The sequence below is a fragment of the Varanus komodoensis genome, unplaced genomic scaffold, assembly GCF_004798865.1.
Source record: "Varanus komodoensis strain SLA01 unplaced genomic scaffold, ASM479886v1 scaffold42, whole genome shotgun sequence".
In the NCBI taxonomy this organism is placed as follows: Eukaryota; Metazoa; Chordata; class Lepidosauria; order Squamata; family Varanidae; genus Varanus; species Varanus komodoensis.
Genome location: NW_025335972.1, coordinates 3,605,869 through 3,625,534, shown reverse-complemented (window position 1 = coordinate 3,625,534; position 19,666 = coordinate 3,605,869). Strand labels below are relative to the sequence as shown.

Genomic DNA, 19,666 nt, shown 5'->3' with positions numbered 1-19,666 from the left:
GGAGGGCTTTCTCTGTGGTGGCGCCCCACCTATGGAATGTGCTCCCCAGAGAGGTCTGCCTAGCACCGTCGTTATTTGTTTTTCGGCACCAGGCTAAGACCTTTTTATTTAAAACTTATTTTAATTGCTAAATTATTGAATTAATTAGGATTTTAAAATTAGCCAAGAATGCACAGGGGGTTTTTAATTTTTTTCTTTTAAATTATATTATTATTATTATTATTATTATTAATATATGTTTTATGTATTTTTTGTGAGCTGCCCAGAGGCTTTGTTGCGATGGGGGCGGCATAGAAATGTTTTAAATAAATAAATACAGAAGTAAAAAGTTAATGGCATGATCTTTCCTGCCTGGATACTGAAGCAGAAAGAAGATGCTCTGAAGGAGTGGAGGAGGAGTTGGCATGAATTGCCTTTTGTTTGCACTGCTGTCATCTGTCAAGAATCAACTGGCCCTCTCTGGAATGCTGCCTGGTTAATGTCAGCTGCATTTCAAGGATGCACGCATGCTGATTTCTAGAAAGAAGATTTTTCTCTGGCCTAGCTATGTGCCAATGATTGCATGATTTTAACAATGAAAGTTAGACCTATTGATACCTATTGCAATATTAAAATAGACTGTGGGATGTCACATCAGAGAATCAAATTAGGTTCTATTACAATGGAGAGAACATGAGTCCCTCCAGATATTATTGACCACAACTCCCATCAACCCTAGCCAGAACAAGTCAATGGTGAGGGATTATGGGAGTTGCAGTCCAATAACATCAGAAAGTTCACTTGTTCCCCAGCCCTGTTTAACTAGGTGTTACCCTTCCTTTGTATATTTGGTTTACCAACTCAATGAAGAAAGGGATTAAGCCCAAATTTCGATGTATATTAACCTACAAGGGACCACTAACAAATTAGGGACCCCTAGAAGATGTCACCTTGTCCTCCGTTATGTTAGATGGCTGTGCACGATGGAGAGAGGTGAATAGCCACCTATATAAAGGTCTAAGCTTGTTGCTATGCTTTCGGTTGCTAAGACCCTTCTATCTCAGCTCATCTTTCCTCTATGGTCGGACGTTTGAAAAACCTTCAATTCGGAGTTCGCTGTCGCTTGATTGGTGTTCGCGGCGGCCAATGAAGCTGTACATCCGCCCCAGCTGTAATTCTTCCCCAATGGAGCTGAGCTTTCCCTTGATGAGCACGCAAACAGCCTATAGAAATAAAGAATGACCGGCACAGGCGAAGGTCGGGGCAGGTGGAGTGAGGGCAGTATTTCCTGCTTGAGGACTGAATGGGGTGTAGCCGGGTTCAGAGTAAATAGTCGTGAGGTGAGTGAACCCGCCCTTTGAGGGTCGAAAGAAAAGGCGTGCTAGAGGAGAGCCAGAGGTCCTGGTTGTGGAGAAGGGGAGGTTGGGGTAGTCCATTTGGGGGCGGGAACAGGGTGTCCCTCAGGCTTTTCATCTTCATGAGAATATCCGCTCCCTTTAACCTCTTAGGGAAAACACTTCCCCTTCCAAGATTTCGACACCATGGAGACCCTCATCCCTGTCATCAATAAGCTGCAAGAAATCTTCAACACCGTGGGGGCCGAGGTCATTCAGCTACCTCAAATTGTAGTAGTTGGTTCCCAGGTGAGATTCTCTATCTGGTTCGTTCCATTCCCTAGCTGCTGTTGATGTTGTGCAGTCCTCTTTTATTCAGAAATGTATCATTTCTATTGGTGCTGCATACTCCTGAGGTCTGCATTTGTCTGGAACAGGGCATTTAGTGAAATCGTGCCCACTGTGGGAGTAAGCTTCCCTCTCATGTTGGACGTGCATAAAATTTTTTAATATTTAGGCACTTGCTTGTAGAATCATTTCTTTATGCACACCTTCACTGTGTAGTGCCGTCTTCCATCTTATGTGGATATAATGCATTCTTCATATTCGTAGTTTTATGCTTCTGTGACTTGTGTATATCATGATGAAACTTTTAGATGTAAATGTATTTGTTGTTGTTAGTCCCGAAGTCGTGTCCGACCCATCGTGACCCCATCGACAACATTCCTCCAGGCCTTTCTGTCCTCCACCATCCCCTGGAATCCACTTAAATGTATAAGTAATTGCAAATAAATAGATAAGTAAATACTATAAATACAGTAAAACAGAATGGGCATTTTCACACAGCACCGTAAACCTCTTATGAATTTTAGCCACACATCATGGTTAAAATTTGCAAGGGGTTCCCCTGTGCCTGACAGATAATTGGGCACAGTGGGGTAAGGTATCTCCTCTCCTCCATCTTCCCCACTCAGCCATCCTGGTATCCTAGGGGACTCTGCAGCAGCATTGAGGGGAGGGGAGCAGGGCAGAGATGATAGATGCAGAAAATGCCAATTGGCACTTTTTGCAACTGTCATTTGCTTTCCCACCTCATGCCCCCTGCTAATGCTGGCAGAATGGGATTGCTTTGTGAACAGGAGTGCAGGGTGGGAAGATGGAATGGGAGTAGAGTGTACATTCAGCTAGGCATCCTCCCAGAGACTAAATCTGCAGCTGCAGTCACCCTGCTATTGTGGTTGTGGGTAGTGGCAGAAGAGAGTGCATTCTGCTTGATGAAGGAGGTGGCCCAGCTGAACATACTCGTTCCACACACAATCCCCTGCCCTTGAATGGCACCGTGTCTGCAGGCACCACACCAACTGGGGTAGGGCAAGCTGGTGTTTCTTGCATGCACATCCCCAGGTCCCAGATATGGCTTGGAAAAGTGGTGCAAGGCAAGCAATTCCCTAGGAATGAAACAGACCTGCCAGCCACTAACTAATGGTAGCCTTTCATGTTTTACTCATTTGTTCGGTGTGTAAGTCTTCCTTGAAAAGGGGGTCCTGGACTGGTTCCAGAGTTAAATAACCTGAAGCTCTATGTGCAGGACTATGTGCTAAGATATTTTGGAGATGTGTGGAAAATCTATGTGGCAATCCTTCTGTTCCTCGACCTCCAGCAGTAGAACATTAAGAACCAAGAACTGATCACTTGCATGCTTTGTTAAGGCTTGCTAAATCTGCTATCCCTGCCTGTACTGGACAAAGGGAAGGACAGACTGAGAAAAACGACTCTACCTTTTCTGCAGCACCATGAAAGAACCCCTTAGAAGGGATGTAGTGAATGCAGCTTGCTGTGTCCATTTTAGTTTCTGTGCTATTATTTCTGAGCAGTCTTGCTGTAAAAAGCTATTTTGAGGCACCTACACTTGAGATAATAGTGACTTTGTCATAATTTACTATAAAGAATCCCTGGAATTTTAGTCTAGTGAAAATGCTAAGAATTCTTTTGAGATATCCCCTTACACACTCCCTTCCCCTAACATTTCTCAGAGTTTTCTCAATGCCTCAGAGTTGGAAGCACCCCAGAATATTAGACAAGGAAGATATATACCATCTTCATAAAATCTCAAGAGAAATGGATTTAGGGAAGGTTATAGACAAGGAAGAATGGGGAAAAATATGGGACAAGAGAATATTAAAAAGTATGTTAATTAGAATTAAGGAAAATATTATAAATTAGTATGGAAATGGTACCTGACACTGGTAAAATTATTCTATATGGATAATAAATATTCTAATTTATGTTGGAGATGTGGGCAAAACATAGGTACCTATTTCTATATTTGGTAGGATTGTGAAACTGTTAAGACATTTTGGATAATGCTTTTTAAAGAGATTAGTGAGATATTGCTAAAAATTGAAGCAGATCCCAAAATAGCATTACTATTAATATTTTATGAAATCAAAATGGAACATTAAAGAATTAATAACAAATTTGGTAACATCAAAGCAAAGAATTAGAAGAAGAAATGAGATCTTCAGTTAATTGAACAGTATAAAGAAATTAGGAATATAGCTGTTAATGATAAGTGGGATTAGGGTGAAAAAAGATAGATAAGAATGATTTTAATGATATATGGAGTTTATTCAACATGTTTTAATAAAAGGGAAGGGTATTAAACCTTTGGTTGATTCAATGCAATATTGGATGGAAGGGGATATTCGTGAAAGAGCAGAAAGTTTGAAGTAAAGAAGAAGAAAGAAATGAAGGAATAAATATTATATTGTCATGGTCCTAGTGGAGAGGTGCACTAGTTGTTTTTCCATATAGGGTTTTTTGGTACCTTGTGTTGTTTTTTTCTTTTTAATGATGTATTTTATATTTGTATTGTTGTGTAGTAAACAATAAAATTAAATAATAAAATTTAATTTAAAAACAAAGCTAGTGCTTACTGCAAAAAAAGAAGAAAAAGGAAAAAAAGGAAGCTTCCCAGAATAGAAAAACTGGGCTGGTGCTGTGCCTTCTGCAGTACAAGTTGCTGTTAAAATTAGCAGGTGAAGCTGTTCAAGACATGTCAATAAATTTTCATTATCTGCTTATAATGTCTGCAGATCAAACCGCCACTAAAATGATGTCCTCTCTTCTAATCTACCCCTCACCGTGTAGTACATGCGGAAGAAAATGTGGTGTGTTTTAAATGCCTCTTGAAGAGCTAATTGCTTATGCAAGCTTTGTCTGGCTTGTAACTGAGCTTCATGCTGCTGCTCCATTTTATTGCTCTTTGAATTTTTTTAGTAATTGTCATTTCCATTATTGCAATTATTAATCTTTTAAAGAGTAATTTGAAACATTTTATATGTAAGCTGTAGAGATTTTATTAAGCAGTATACAAATATAAATAATATAGATACATATATAAAAGCAGAAGTTCTGGGGCTCGAGGGAAAATGAGCTGGAAATCCATCACTGCCTGCCTGAGTCATATAAGGTATTAAGAGCATTTGAGTCCTGCATGTATGTGTGGCCGCTGGCAAGAAAGCAAGAATAGGTTCTTCTTTACATGCGCAGAAGGAAGAAAACTCTAGAAGGAACTGACTCTCCTTAGGATGTCACATCCTAGCCCTCTGCCACGTTTTTCTCCCTCTAACACTGCCTGTCTCCACAGAGTAGTGGGAAGAGCTCAGTGCTGGAGAGCATCGTAGGCCGGGACTTCCTGCCCCGTGGCTCTGGCATTGTCACGCGACGGCCCCTTATCCTGCAGCTCGTGCATGTTGCAACCCTGGAGGAGAGGAAGCGGACTGCCAGCAGAGAAAGCGGTAAAGGCGATGCTGGGAATTGTCTTCCTTTCCCAGCATGACAAAGGAAGCCTCGGGGACTGTGACACTTGGGCCTGAGCTGTGATTTCAGGCAGGGTGGGGAGGGGGGCTTCTTGAATCAGCATATGGAACCCGCATGTTGCTGAAGGTGAGGGAGAGCGGCTTGTGGTCCTCCAGGTGTTGCTGGACTGCAGGTCCTGTCAGGTACAGCCAGTATAGCCAATGGTGCAGTGAGCTGCAATTCAGCAATATCTGGTTGGCCATAACTTGCCCCTGCTTGGGGCTATTATTTTTCCCCCATCCCTCAAATCTGAATAACAACTGGAGTTGTTTCTTGAAAACCTTTGCTAAATAAGGCCCAAAGCTGGGGGAATTGTTGAAAATTAGAGGTTTTAGTAAAAGGCTGGGTGGGTGGGTGGGCTCAAAGCCATGCTGCTCCAGTTCACAGCAGCCCTCCTTTCGGGGTTCACATCTGGGAATGGTGTCTGTGATAATGACAACGTCAGGGCTTCTTGAAGGCCTGCAGAAAGAAGGACTCTGTAGTAGCTTTAATGCTGTTTTGAGCATATTTGGTCACACTTGAGGTGTTTAGGTTGGCAAAGCTTCTGGGCAGAGGTGCTCTAAGGGATAATGTCAGCTATAGCATAACTCTGGTATACCAGTTTTGAATATCTGGGCTGAATCTGGGCTGTTTTTGGTGGAAACCAAACATGTAATTGAGCATGTGCAGAGTGCCACTCTCACTGATTAACTGCAGTCAGTGCACAAATATCTGAGGTTAGGGTGCAAGGCACCCAGTTTGAGAGTTTTAAGGTCAGAGTTCACCGAGTGCCTGAGAGAAGATAGAGCTGAGTGGAATGGGTGACCAGCCAATGTTTAAGACTACATTTGGCTTGGAAGAGTTTGCTTGTGATAATCCTAGTGATATTTGGGTCACTAGCTCTTATTTCAGGATGTTTGTGTGGTTCATGAGGACACATTCTGTTGCATGTTCTTGGCTCTGGGGTGCATAGAAACAGAATGAGTCAGAAGGGGCCTTCCAGGCCAACTAGTTTGACTCTCAGCCCCAGCCAGCTCCACTCATGACTTGCCTACCATGTGCATGTCGCTAATATCGTTTGCTTTGCTTTCCTTTGTCTGCAGGTGTCCAGGCAGATGAATGGGCCACCTTCCTGCACTGCAAGCACAAGGTACAGAATGCCTGAGCTAAAAGGTCCTACTGCCAGCCAGAGCCAGAACCAGCTCAGTCCAGTATGCAGTCCAGGCAGTTTCTAGAGTGGCAAACCAGCAGGCACCTCAGGCTAGTGGGGATCCTTCTATTTCTGGATGAAATGTTGCCTAATGGAAAAATCTTTTCTCTTGGCCATTTTATAGACTTCCCATTTCGTTGAGCTCCCTTCCAACTGTTGCTTTTAATGCTACTAATTTAAAGAAAAAGCGTTTCAAGGGATTTTCTTTCTGCATTACACTTTCTCTCCAGAGGTGTGTACATTAATAATAAGTTAAAAATTCTTTATGTAAGCTAGGAACAGTCATTCTTCTTTCACTTAGGCTTCGGCGAATGGGGCGGCCTAGAAATTTTCTAAATAGATAGATAGAGACAGTAAGTTGCTCCTCTCCTCTCCTTTCCTCTCCAAAATCCTGTGCATGCCACTTGGCATGCACCTCTAAGTGCTCTGTAGGCAATGGGATTTTGCAGACTCTGATTTTCAAATGCATCTCCATGTCCATGGAGAGCACTGGTCCACTGCATTTCAAGCTTTGGGCCTAACATCATGGTATCCTACGCAAGTGCAGCCACACTGCACAGATGCTTATGTGCCTGATGGAAATTCTGGTATTATAATTCTGGGTTATTAACAATGTTTGCAATCCTGTGCCATGTACATTTCTCTCTTTTGTTAACAATCTCATAAGAGGTCTTCACTGGCCATCCTAACTATATGTCCTTTTGGTGTGGGCCTATTGTTTTTAACAGATCTCATTTCTGAGTATGAATATGTGCAGGATGAAAACTAAGTTGCACTTGGCTAGTTATTTGGCTTTCCACTGTATTCCATTCACTATTATTATTTTTTGTTACTGTGGGTTGGAGAACCTCTTTCAGTTGGAGGTCCAAATTCAGCGGGCCTGCATTCCAGTGGAGGGTGGGCCCAAAATATTGAGAGTGCCAGCATGTTTTAGGATAATGCACCTACTCCCAGTAACTAAGCCTTAGGAGATGCATTCCAGCCTTTTATACTGGGGAGAACTGCACATCAGCTGGAAAATCACCATATGCTCAGTGGTTGGGAAAACTGCTTGGGGCCAGGGGAAAGAAGCATGGCTTTCTGGGGAACCCTAGAAAGATGATATTTGAGCCGTGGGCCTAAAGTTCAGTTAGCCATCCATGCTTTCCTTTCCTTGCATCTTTGGCCCCCTTCCTTTTTTCTCTTATCAAGCTTGGAGAGCAGGCCACTGCCCTTGGCTCACTGAGAGACACTGCACTTCTCTTTGAGCCTGTGGGTGAACTGTGGCTGCTTCTACTTTGTTCATTTTTTGTTTCTCCCCTTCTGTTCTCCTTTCCCTGCTAAAGCAAGTAGGATTCCAGTTCTGCCCCCACAGCAGGCAGGGCGGGGAGAAATCAGCAAAGGAACAGAGTAGGAGGACTGCAGCTGAATCATCTCTTGCACCCCCTTCAGCTTCCCCAAAATGCTGCAGCTACCTCTGGATTGTAGTCTGGGATGTCTCCCTCCAGTTAGTCCTTGAGTTGCTTTCTGTTCCCTCTTAGACCTTCACTAACTTCAGTGAGATTCGTCAGGAGATTGAGATTGAGACAGAGCGGACAACTGGGACTAATAAGGTACTGCCATTTGAAGCTTCTCTTCCATTCTTTGAAAATACTGCTGCGCCAGTTCCTGGACAGTCTTTCTCTAGCTGTGGAGTTTTGCTTTTATTTTTGCCTGCAGGGAATCAGCCCAGAGCCCTTGTACTTGAAGATTTACTCCCCCAATGTGCTCAGCTTGACACTCGTTGATTTGCCAGGAATCACCAAGGTGAGAGGCACTGGACTGAGGCTGGACTGAGGCTGAGGAGGTGCTGATTGCTTCAGCAGGTTTGCCATCAGGCAGGCGAGCAGCAAGGGGGGATTTCTAGGCCTGTGTAAAGTCATTATGCAAAGTGGCGATGGATAGGGGTAACTGCAGGGTAGAAACTCTAGGCTCTTTCCCCACATCTCTTTCTCCCTAGATAAGAATGCATAGTGTGTAGCTGCCAAGCTTTCTCTGGCAGCGCCTGAAGTTTCTGCGCTATAAAACACCATTCTTAAAGTTTCCTAGTGCTCAGTGGCAGGAATTATAAAGCTTATTCCAAGGAGGTATTTCCCTATCTATCTATCTATTTTAATAGGGTTGAGCTGGCTGGAGAGGGCTCAACGCTATGGTCAGTAGACCAAAGTCTCCTTTCCCTGGGGGAAGTTTGCTGAACGAGTATGTGTTGTATGTGTTAGTGGTACACACACCTCCCACCACCCAAACAGACATGCAGGGTAGTCCTGAGAGTAGAGGGTGCTGTATACCCTTCTCCCCTTTGTCATCATGTCCCATTTGCCTGGGAAAAAGTCACAATACAGGCTGTGTGGATTGGGATGCAGCTCTTCACTGCCACCCCAGTGATGAACTAATGTGTGCTCTGGACAAGGGTATAAGACTGAATCCTGTACTCAAGCACGGGAGGTTGAATCAGACCTGCAGTGCCTTGAGGAGCACCAGCTGGTAGGGTTGCTTCAGCTGGAGCCAGCTCCAGGATTTGGAGGGCACTTAAAGTAAGGCACCCTAATCGGATTCCTTTTTAACCTGGCAGGCCATGAAAATGGAGCGTTCTCTCATGCTGTCCCCTGATCTGCGAGGGTGCAAAGTGAGAATGGTGAAACCGTATTTGTTGTTGAAGGCGCTGATCCTTGGCCTGTGTTGGGGTGCCAGAGAATGCCTGACCACACCACCCTCTGGGGCTGGCCCTCTTTTTGGCTAAGCATAAAAAAGAGAGAAACAGAAAAACAAAATCCTAGAACTCAACTTTGCTCTCCTTTTGAATCTTTAACCAGATTTCTGTCTACTTTGTGTGTAATCAAAAATGCACATATATTTCTGTGCTGAGTAGCTGAATTCTTTAACCTGTACAAATGATAAAAAAATCCATATCTGTCTATTTTGCCATCATGCAAGTCACAGAGGGGGCCCAAGGCTGTGCCGAGGGTGGTGAAGCTTTCCTTGTTACCATGCCTTACTTGGCCATCCAGTCCTTTTCTTCTGCAGTTTTCCCTGGTGTCATTGGACCATGCGCACTCTAACAAATTTCTGCTGCTATAACTGCTTCAACACCTCCTTTCAAAAATGATAAAAGTGAAAACTTGCGTTCTCAGGAAATTCCATGGCATACCACATTGTGTGGTTGTATGTGATTGTGTGAGGTCATAGACATATTCAGCCCTGCCTCTAGAATAAACTGCTTAAAGCTTCAGGTTTTTGTTGTTCAGCCACCAGTATTAGGAATATGCTGTCCTCCACTGTCTTCGAGTGAAAACTAATATTCTTAGGCTGGATGATGATGTCTGTGTTGAAAAGCACAGTTAGGCTCTGCACATTCCTAGGACTTGTGCATCAATCTTAGTAGGCAACAGGTGTTTGAACCCCAAAGTCCGCCCTCCCTCCCTTTGTGTCCTCCTACTGAACTTGGTTCCCTTTCCTAGACTCAGGGAAAGGAACCAAGAGTCTTTGCTCCTAGTTTGCTCTCATTTGGCATGGCCCTGATTTGGGTAGAAACAGAATGACAAAATGAGAGGCAGCTGTGTAGAATCTACTTCAGTCCTGGGTGCATCATGCTATGGCTGCCACTGCAGTATCCAGCTTCTACTCTACCTATGTTGAACCCAGAGACCTGACTTTCCCAATATTTGCATTGCCTCATAGGTACCTGTTGGGGATCAGCCCCTGGATATTGAGGTTCAAGTTCGGGAGATGATCCTGTCATACATCTCCAATCCAAACTGCCTGATCCTGGCTGTGACAGCTGCCAACACAGACATGGCCACATCAGAGGCGCTCAAACTAGCACGAGATGTAGACCCTGATGGTATGGTTGTGTGTGCTCTGTGTGTGCTGCAGTGTGGTAGGAAAGCATGAAAGGTTAGAAGCCAGTGGTTGGTCCAGGTGCAGCAGGGCTTCAAACCTCCACCTGGGGGCCAAAATCTGCCCCTGGTGTTCTGCTTCCTGCCAGATTGCCCAACCAACACACTTTTGGCAGCTTCTTGGCTTATGTGCATTTCCCCCCTTTCTGAAAGGTTGAAATGCCTCTCCTAAGGCTTAATTATTGGCAGGAAGAGTTTAAAATCAAATATGCCAGGGGTTTGGCCCTGCCCCTCACTGGAACGAGGCCCGAAAAAGCTTCTTTGGGACACCATCCTGTGTTGGGACAGGACGAGGCACTGCAGTGCAGCTGCACAGCGGCTGGCAGCACCGCCAGTGTGAACCGTTCCATGCTTTTGGTCAAAATCTGAGATCTGCACTGTGCTGCCAGCAGATAGTGGTGGGCCTGCAGGACTGGGCGAGTGAGAGAAGAGACCGAGATGGAGCATGGGGTGCGGGGTGGACAGAGGTGCATGCCAGATCTCCCCTTTCCCTTCTCTCAGCCAGTCTTGAGGTCTGTAACTGGGGAAGAGCTTCTCTGCAGGGCGAAGGACACTGGCTGTGATCACCAAGCTGGACCTGATGGATGCTGGGACGGATGCCATGGACGTGCTGATGGGCCGGGTTATTCCTGTCAAGCTGGGCATCATTGGGGTGGTGAACAGGTCAGTGGCCTGGGTGATGCAGTGGCAAGGAAGCTGGAGTCAGAAGTGGATGCTGTTGGAGAGGGGGATTGTGCTGGCATGACACGCCAGGAGCTGCCCCATATCTGTGGCAAAGGCTGGCACTCATGGCTGTGGGCACCAACTGCTTGGAGACGTCACTCTGGCTCATGCTGATCTCTTTGTAATTGTGGCCTCTCCTTCCTCTCCCAGGAGCCAGCATGACATCAACAGCAACAAGAGCATCAGTGAGTCCCTGCAGGATGAGCAGGGTTTCCTGCAGAAGAAATACCCATCACTTGCCAACCGAAATGGCACACGCCACCTGGCCAAGACCCTCAATAGGTGAGAGGCTGCTGAGGAAGAAAAGACGACTGATGTCTGGGGGCGCTGAACAAGGGGAGGGCACGGGAAGCAGAAGGCATGGCCAGGCTTTGCCAGAGGATTCAGCACAGTGCATGTGGCATGCCTGTCTTGGGAGAGTTCCTGCTCCGTGCCTAAGCAATAATCCTCTGTTCTGTGCTCTAAATACTGGTGCCTTTTTCAAGTATATTTTGAAAAACAGAGCTCAAAATCTGCTTTCTGTTTTGAATGCCATCTCAGAGCTTCAGATCAGACACCTGAAAATTCTCTACGAGCAGGTTCTAAAAACCTGTCCTGGCTAGCTGAGCTGGTCTGTGTATCTTGGCAGTTGCCTCTGGAAAGAAATGTTGGTTCCATGAAGCGACAAAGTCCCTGCCAGCTCTTCTTTACTTTGTGTCAGGCTTTGTACAGGAAGGGAGAATGCTGCCCCGCAGGTCCACATCCCCCGTGCAGCAGCATGGCTTGCAATCTTCTGTTTCCCCATGCTCACAGAACTACTAAGCAAGGAACAGAGAAGTGAGCAGTGTTGAAATTAAAACCTGAATCCAAAGCAGTTTGGACAGGACACTGAGGCCTGCCTCAGAGCTTCCCATGTGCCACTGCTTTGCATGGAATAAGACTATTGTCTGTTGAGCTCTGACTGGCTGTACTGTGCAAAGGCCTTCACAATCTTGCTGTCTGTGGTTCTTTAACTGGCATACCAGGGCTCAAACTGCAGCTCAAATGCAGTGATATGTCCTTATCTTCAGCCACATTTCTCTTGCAGGATAGTTAGGATAGAATGAGATACCTGGATGGTCCTCTTGTGCCCCCACCTGCTGTGGAAGACATAAAAGCCAAGTGTGTTCAGTCTTCCCGCTGTTCCCCCCTTCCCCTGCATGCTTGAGGCTGGGACCCCATGCTTAAAAGCCAGGCCCTCTTCTTGCAAGGTTGGGCCAGTTACTGCTGCTTCTGTCCTCCCGCAAGGCTGCTGATGCACCACATCCGGGACTGTCTGCCTGAACTGAAGACCAGGGTGAACGTGCTGACGGCGCAGTACCAGTCAGTGCTGCAGAGCTATGGGCAGCCCATTGAGGACAAGAATGCTACCTTGCTTCAGATCATCACCAAGTTCGCTACTGAGTACTGCAACACGATCGAGGGCACAGCGCGCAACATCGAGACCTCAGAGCTGTGAGTGACGCCCTGTGGTGAGGTTGCCCCGGGAGAAAGATGCCACTGGGCTAGGTGTGGAATGAGGCAGGGCTTCGGGTCTCTGAGGCTGACCTGCTTTCCCTGCCGGCCAGGTGTGGCGGTGCACGGATGTGCTACATTTTCCACGAGACCTTTGGTCGCACCCTGGAGTCCATTGATCCGCTGGCCGGACTTACAATGCTGGATATCTTGACAGCCATCAGAAATGCCACTGTAAGTCACTGTCATGTTGCTGCAAGGCCACCGAGACCACTCTTCATCTTCATCACTAGATCATACCCATCAGCTTTTGTCCTCACCCCTGTTCCCCTCCTTCCACCAGCCCATATAATTTGGAGCCCAGTCTACCAGAACTAGAGTGCACAAGTATACCTCATGTTGCTTAGTACATCAGTTAGCCACTTTCTATGAACCTGGAAGGTAGGCGGAAGCAAGCTGCTGTCTCAGCCTTGCCCCTCACCCTGCAGTTGTCTTAGCCTGCAGATTTCACTGAGAACCTGGGAGAAATCTATGTGTACTCCAGAAGCACTCAGTTCCATCACCAGTGGCTCTTGGTGACTTCCTGCACATGTATGAGGGCAACCCCCCCCCGCCCCCAGGTCTCCTGCCAATTTGATGGCATGCAGGAGTCCTGAGCTAGTCAAACTTTGTCTGTGGATGGTGGCTTAACCTTTTGTCCTTAGTTTGCAGAAGAACTGGTCCTGGAAACCAATGGGACAGGCTTTGTTTTCCTCTTCAGCAAATGGTTGTATGTGGGAGGGAGATGGGAGGGAGGCTGCATCATCTTACCTGTGATTGCAGATGTTCATGGTATCCCAGCAGGCAAAGGGGAGCAGGCCTGGAGGGAAAGGATTTCATGCCCCAGGCTTGGGTGAGATACTAGACTAAGGCAACTGTTATGAATTTTACCTGAGCTGGGGTGTCTCCCCACAGCTGTGTTGTGGCCATTCCCTTGTCTGGTTGTCCATCCTTCTCTTTGTCACTGCTGTCATGGTCAGCATTTCCATGGCAATATCCCTTCTGTAGTTGTAGTGCCATAGCAACCTATCTTTCCCAGATACTGCTATAGTAACCCTGTCCAAGCTGGACTGTAACTGGTTGCTGGAATGGCATCCCTGTTCCCTTGACAATCCTATAAAGATACCCAGGCTTTGTTCTGACACAGAAACATTAACTCTTCTACTGCAGCAATCACGCTGTCCCCAAATATGCAGCGTTTTGGTAATATTGGCATTTCTTCTTTCCCTTGGCTACAACCCTGGAACCCCATCTGCCTCTCCTGGCTCTGTTACATTGATTTTCTTCTTCACTGCAATTGAGGGGATGGCTCTTTCTCTTCTGTTCCCACCTTGATCAGGTCAACCCCTGAAAGGGAAGATATGATCCCCTCTTTTCTTCGCTCCTTTTCTGGAGCAGTTATACCACCATAACTGCAGTAGCAACTGCTCTGTTTGCCTTTAAAAAAATTCTACTGCCACTTCTGTGAAACTCTGCAAGAGTGACTGACAGCTGCTGGGAACATCATGCTAAATTCCCCCACATGATCTGCCATGACTTTTTTCCTAGTAACTCAGGCTGGATGCTGAGTGCCGGGAAAGGGAAAGAAAGAGGAATTTGGGGAGGGAAGAGTGGCAGATGGATGGAAGCCCAGTCTGACGCTTATAACATCTTAAGATGGAAGGATTTTGTAGATTTGCATGGTAACCCCTCTTCCAAATCATTCTGGAGTAAGTCTCATTGAACTTTCTTGGATTCATGTTGGAGTAAATGTGCTTTGGTTAGACTGTTCAGAGGGAAAAGGTCCCTAGCTGCTGCAAGCTGTGTGGTGATAGATAAGTTCCTTTTCAAAAATAAAGAAGATGTACTAATTGGAAGTAGGAGACCACTTGTTAGATAGAGAGATGAAAGAAATCCATGGGAAAGCTTTTCAGTGACCAAGCTTGAGATGAATTTTTGATGTTGTGTTCTTCTGCGATGGGTGGCAGTGGCTGTGACCACCCAGAATAAGCACTAGGTGTTCTCAGAATGTGTCCCCATTTTAGTTTCCATGTGCCTTAATCTAGAGATTTGAGGAGAAAGAAGACAACATTGGGTGGCAATTTCTGTTCATAGACTTGATTCCCACTCTCCCTCACCTGCAGGGTCCACGCCCTGCCCTTTTCGTCCCCGAGGTTTCCTTTGAACTGCTTGTGAAGCGCCAGATCAAACGCCTGGAGGAGCCAAGTCTTCGCTGTGTTGAGCTGGTGCACGAAGAGCTGCAGCGCATCATCCAGCATTGTTCTACCTACAACACACAGGTGCTGTCTCCCCTGCCCCTCCACAGGCAGGCCCTTCTGCCCCAACCCTGCTGTCATCAGGATGCTTGAACCCGGCCTGTTCATGTGGGATGGGGTTCTGCACCCTCAAGGGCCAGCTGCAGCCCTGCCTTGCTTCCACCCTTCTTAAGAGCACAGATGTTACTTGGGTGTAAGGTCCGCTGCACTTGGTGGGCATGGGGTCAAGTAGTAAAATGCCTGCCCACTCTTGCTCCCATCTAGTTTTGGACAAAATTCCTTTGAGACATTTCCTGGTTGTTACAGTATTTGTGCCATTTTAGATTTACCACAGTAATTCACAGTGCTCAGACTTTGTTACAAATTCCAACTTTCCAGCCCCTGAACTATGTTGAACTTGCTACCTTTGCCTGAAACACTGGGACTGTAATAAATAGTTGCCATGCTATAGTTAACTATTGTTGAATAAGTGAGGACCTCATCCTGGGCGTGACTTGTAATGGCCATGCTCCATTCCTCCCATTTTGATAATGGTCTGCCATAAATTAAATCTTGCAGTGTACAAATGATGCAAATGCCAAAGCCATTTGAAATGTCCCTGTAAGAAGTTGTCTGTAGATTACATAATGCGGGGGTAGACAACTTGGAGACTGACACTTCTGGAGGGCCACAATTCCCACCCTCTCTCACTGGCATAATCAGTGCTAGTGGAGAGGGAGGATGGGAAATGCAGGCCAAACCATCCAGAGGACCACAAGTTGCCCACTCCTTGTTCATCAAAGAACGTAAGTTAAGTTTAAGAACAGCCTAAGCAAAGGGAGGCAGGTCTTTACAGCAAGGAGCTTACAGTTTACATTTTGACAATCAAGTTTGACTGGTCAATATAATCCTTCTGTAAGAGTTTTTGAATGTGGGGTGTAAGATTAAAAATGTGGTCTGTTTTCTTTCACTTTTTGTTAACTATGAAAGTGCATTAACTGCAGTTTTTGTGAGCTTCCTTGGGGACACATTTTAGGATCAACAGGCATGTTCAGCCAACGTGAAATAACATTTTCGCCTCTCTAGGAGCTGCTACGTTTCCCCAAGTTGCATGAGGCCATTGTGGAGGTAGTGACTGGAGTCCTTCGCAGGAGGCTGCCCATCACTAATGAGATGGTAATGAAGACTGATGGTTACCCCTGAGAGAGATGGAGGGAAGGCTGGGTCCTATCCTTTTTTTAAGGATAGGCTAGACATGCACATGGTGGGCATGTCGTAAGCAGAGCTGGCTGGAGCCAGGGGTCAGACTAGATGGCTCGGGAGGCCCCTTCTGACTCACTTTGTTTCTGTGTTTGTATGCCCAGCTCGGGGATGTGGGTCCAAACAATGCGTTTCTCCTAGGTGCACAACCTGGTTGCAATTGAGCTAGCCTATATTAATACCAAGCACCCAGACTTCATTGACACGGCACTGGTGTCTGCCTCAGTCAGCACTTCCAAGGTACACTCCCCACCCCTAAGCATGTGCCCCCTTCTGGCTTTCATCCCTGACTTGAGTCAAACTTCACTGACTCACTCTCACAGTCCTTCCCACCTGCTTAGAGCGAACCCGTGCTGGACGGCACTCGGCGATGGAAAAGTGAGAAAGTGGAAGAATCTGGCACCGAGGACAGGCCCAAAGCGTCCTCCCAGACATCTGGCTACTCCAGCCCTAGCCGGTCCCATGCAGTCAACCTGCTTGATACGGTAATTTTGGGGACACAGCTGGGGGTGGAAGGGCAGGGAGGGAGAGAGCAGATAGACTGGCTACCTGGGCTCAAGTTTGAGCCATACCTGCCTTTAAGAGCAGCAAGACAGCTGCTGTGGATTGGAGTTTGATCCAGGCTGTGACTTGAGGCTTGAGGATTAATTGGAAGTGAGTGCCAGGAGGGAATGGGAGGCAGAGACTGCAGATCCCAGCCCAAGGAGCACATAAGCTGCTTTATATCCTATTGATTAAGCAAACTGTGAGTAGAACAGCAGCCTCAGTCTGCCCTTGTATGGGCAGGGGGTGGCAGCTTTGGATTACAGCATTGGTGGGGGAGGAATAGACATGTTGTCCCCAGCTGAGCCAAGGATATGGAAACAAGGATAGCTGCTCCACCAGGCATGCTGCAGTTGCTTCCACCGCCTCTGGTGCCTCTTACTCACACGGGCCTTCCCACCTCTTCCCAGCCCATGCCAGCTGCACGGAAACTGAGCCAGCGCGAACAACGAGACTGTGAGGTCATCAGGCGCCTGATCAAGTCCTACTTCCTTATTGTGCGCAAAAGCATTCAGGACAGGTAATGAAGTTGGCAGGGAGCATGAGAGGGGCACAAGAATCAGATGGACTTGGCAGAACGCCCGTGTGGGTTGCACAAAGAAGCAGGAGGAGAGCTGGGTGATAACACAAGCTGTACATCTCTTTCGTATGCACATGAATATTTCTTGAAAATCTGTGTGGCAGAATAAACTTTGTAGCCTTCTGTGGGTGTGGAGAAAAGGGAAAGTGAAAGGGCAGCTCTGGCTTGGTCAGCTCCCATCATGTACTGATTTCCCTATCGGATTTCTTGAGGTTGCTGCTGATTTATATGCCGTCCCACTAGCCATAGGTTATCTGGGGTGGCTTACTCTTACATAAGTGAATATTGCAGCTAGTAGATCGTGCAGTCCATGTAACTTCCTTCCTTCAAGACAGTTGGTCCAGCATGCATATAATTTTGCTAAGTGGCTAGGAAGGGGGAAGCACCTTTCCAGTTCTCCTAAAGCAGGAACATTAACAGGAGCTGTGGTGGGAGGGGCCTAGCCAGGTAGCTCTCTGAAGCCCCCACAACTGCTTCAAGGACTTAACTGGTCTTAACTGCAGTGTCCCCAAAACGGTGATGCACTTTTTGGTGAACTACGTCAAGGATCACCTTCAGAGTGAGCTCGTGGGTCAGTTGTACAAGCCCCAGCTCCTTGACACGTTACTTACTGAATCGGAAGACATGGCTCAGCAACGGAACGAGGCTGCCAATATGCTCAAGGTAATGGAGGGAAGCAGGGTGGGCAGAGTCGGGGGTGTGGGGGGAATCTGTCAAGCTGGAGTTCATTCAGGGTCTCTGTTCTGTGTGTGTGTTCCAAATGACACTTCCCTCCAGATAGTTGCATGTATTTGCACATTTTTCATTGTGAATCCCTGAACTATCTACAGTCTGTGATATTTGCACTTTCTTTCTCTGGCTCAGCAAGCAAGCCAGTTTGCTTCTAAGTCCCATCTCCCCTGCAGCATCCTGAGAACTGCACTAGTTGCCAGTACCACTCAGGTACAATTAAATGTGCTGTTTGACCTTTCAATGACCAAGAAGCACAGATGCACAAGGGTGGGCTGCGTGTGCCTTTTGTCACCTGATCCAGCACACAGAACTGGGGTAGCAGAAGTTGTCTTATTCCTTCCAAAAACAGCCCTCTGAAAATGCTACAAAACATGAGGCAGTGGAGTAAGCTCTGGTGCTGGGTGGGTGGATTGTCCTTGAAAATCCGATTGAGGCACCTTCCAGTGGTGGGAGATCCTGGATCCTTCTGTGTCCTCTCTTTAGGCCTTTCTGCTTGGCAGACTGCCCTGATGGAAGTCTCCCCTTGCATTTCAGAGCTGGCTTAAGAATGCTCTACTTTCTTTTAGGGTGGATTCTAAATGTATACATTTTAATTTTATATTTCTCTCATGTATTTTAATGCAGCTTATTGTAGTTTGTGCTTATGCAGTTCATGTTCTTTTTCAGGCACTGCAGAAAGCCAGCCATACTATTTCAGAGATCCGTGAAACTCAGCTCTGGTGAGGTGGAGGCGAAGTTTTGGAAGGCTCTGCATCACCAGTTAGCCTTCATCCAGAGTCATGCATTCATTCACAGATTCCTGAAACCCAGCTGATTTTCTGGTGTGTTGCAGAGGAGAGGCTGTGGCCTGGGCTGCCTTAAGGTCCAGGATAGCAAGAGCTTGCTTGGATTTCATTATGCTGGCCTGACCTTTTGGAGCGTTCTGGCGAAAGCATCCCTGGACTAAACAGTGCCCTAGTCTGCCTTCACAGTGTCATCAGCCTCCCATGCATTTCCAGCCTTGCTAGGCCAGTAATACTTACACTCCTTTCTTTACAGCTGCATTCTTCAGTAGTTGTTGACTTGGACTAGTCTTTGTATTCATGGCAGCTTTTGATCTAGCTCCTGGCTATTCCGTTCCCCCAAATCCTGGTGCACTTAAGTGCGAAGTGAAATAATTTGTTCATGTGTGTATGCCCAAGCTCTAGGAGCAGACAGTGGTGTGTATACTACTTTGCAACTAAATGTCTCTTTGTGCATTATTGCCCTATCGGAGAGGGAAGGCTGCATAGAGAAATAGGCAGGGTAGTTTTGGCTAGGTCAAAGCTACGCAAGTGGGGCTACTAAGAGTAGGAGCTGATCATGCTGGGCCTCACCTGCAGGGTATGCCTCCTTTCACCTCTTGATCCAGGAGACATGTGCAATAGTGCCACTGAATTGGGGCTACCACTCCTGTTCTGAATGCCAGTGGCAGGGGCACGGGGTAGGAACTGAGCAACCCCCAAGTTTGCATGCACCTCTGAGCCATACAGGAGCCAAGCCTGGCCTGCAAATTTTGTGAAATAAATGTGTGGAAGGTTATAGCTGTGTTTTTTTCGTCTTTTTGGCATGTTTGGGTGGGGATTTTGCAGCATTTCTCTACTAGTAGTGTGTACTTCAACACAATTATAGCACACATCATGTTTCTTATTATATACTAAAGACAGTTTGGAGAAAACCAGTTTATTTAATGATGCTTTTGCTTGTTTTGGGAAGGTCCTGTGTGTGAAAGATGGCACTGTAGTTTTCCTGCTACCAGTGAAAAGACTGGCAAGGGAAGAAATAAT

At 46.6% G+C, this 19,666-nt stretch overlaps 1 protein-coding gene across 3 annotated transcripts; it reads left to right on the top strand.

The window, feature by feature from the left end:
- The first annotated feature begins 1,265 nt into the window (after nt 1–1,265).
- On the top strand, nt 1,266–19,421 carry LOC123030139 (dynamin-1-like protein). 3 transcript variants are annotated; one of them, XM_044443784.1, is made up of 19 exons: nt 1,266–1,319; nt 1,488–1,622; nt 4,963–5,113; nt 6,257–6,303; nt 7,884–7,955; nt 8,062–8,148; nt 8,954–9,007; nt 10,060–10,222; nt 10,820–10,940; nt 11,151–11,282; nt 12,267–12,473; nt 12,587–12,707; nt 14,636–14,791; nt 15,833–15,922; nt 16,148–16,246; nt 16,348–16,491; nt 16,960–17,069; nt 17,633–17,792; nt 18,528–19,421. In XM_044443784.1, exons 2-19 carry the CDS (start codon nt 1,521–1,523, stop codon nt 18,582–18,584), a joined length of 2,073 nt encoding a protein of 690 aa, XP_044299719.1. In that variant the 5' UTR covers nt 1,266–1,319; nt 1,488–1,520; the 3' UTR covers nt 18,585–19,421. The 3 variants fall into 3 exon arrangements, with proteins under 3 accessions (XP_044299719.1, XP_044299720.1, XP_044299721.1); XM_044443785.1 differs by lacking the exon at nt 8,954–9,007; XM_044443786.1 differs by lacking the exons at nt 16,960–17,069; nt 17,633–17,792; nt 18,528–19,421 and having other exon boundaries at nt 16,330–16,457.
- The last annotated feature ends 245 nt before the right edge of the window (nt 19,422–19,666 follow it).

Bases quoted from the DNA above. Each gene is read 5' to 3' on its own strand.
- LOC123030139 (XM_044443784.1), top strand. From the start codon at position 1,521: ATGGAGACCCTCATCCCTGTCATCAATAAGCTGCAAGAAATCTTCAAC. The intron at 7,956-8,061 runs GTACTGCCATTT...TTTTGCCTGCAG, and splicing joins GGACAACTGGGACTAATAAG to GGAATCAGCCCAGAGCCCTT. The intron at 12,474-12,586 runs GTGAGTGACGCC...CCTGCCGGCCAG, and splicing joins AACATCGAGACCTCAGAGCT to GTGTGGCGGTGCACGGATGT.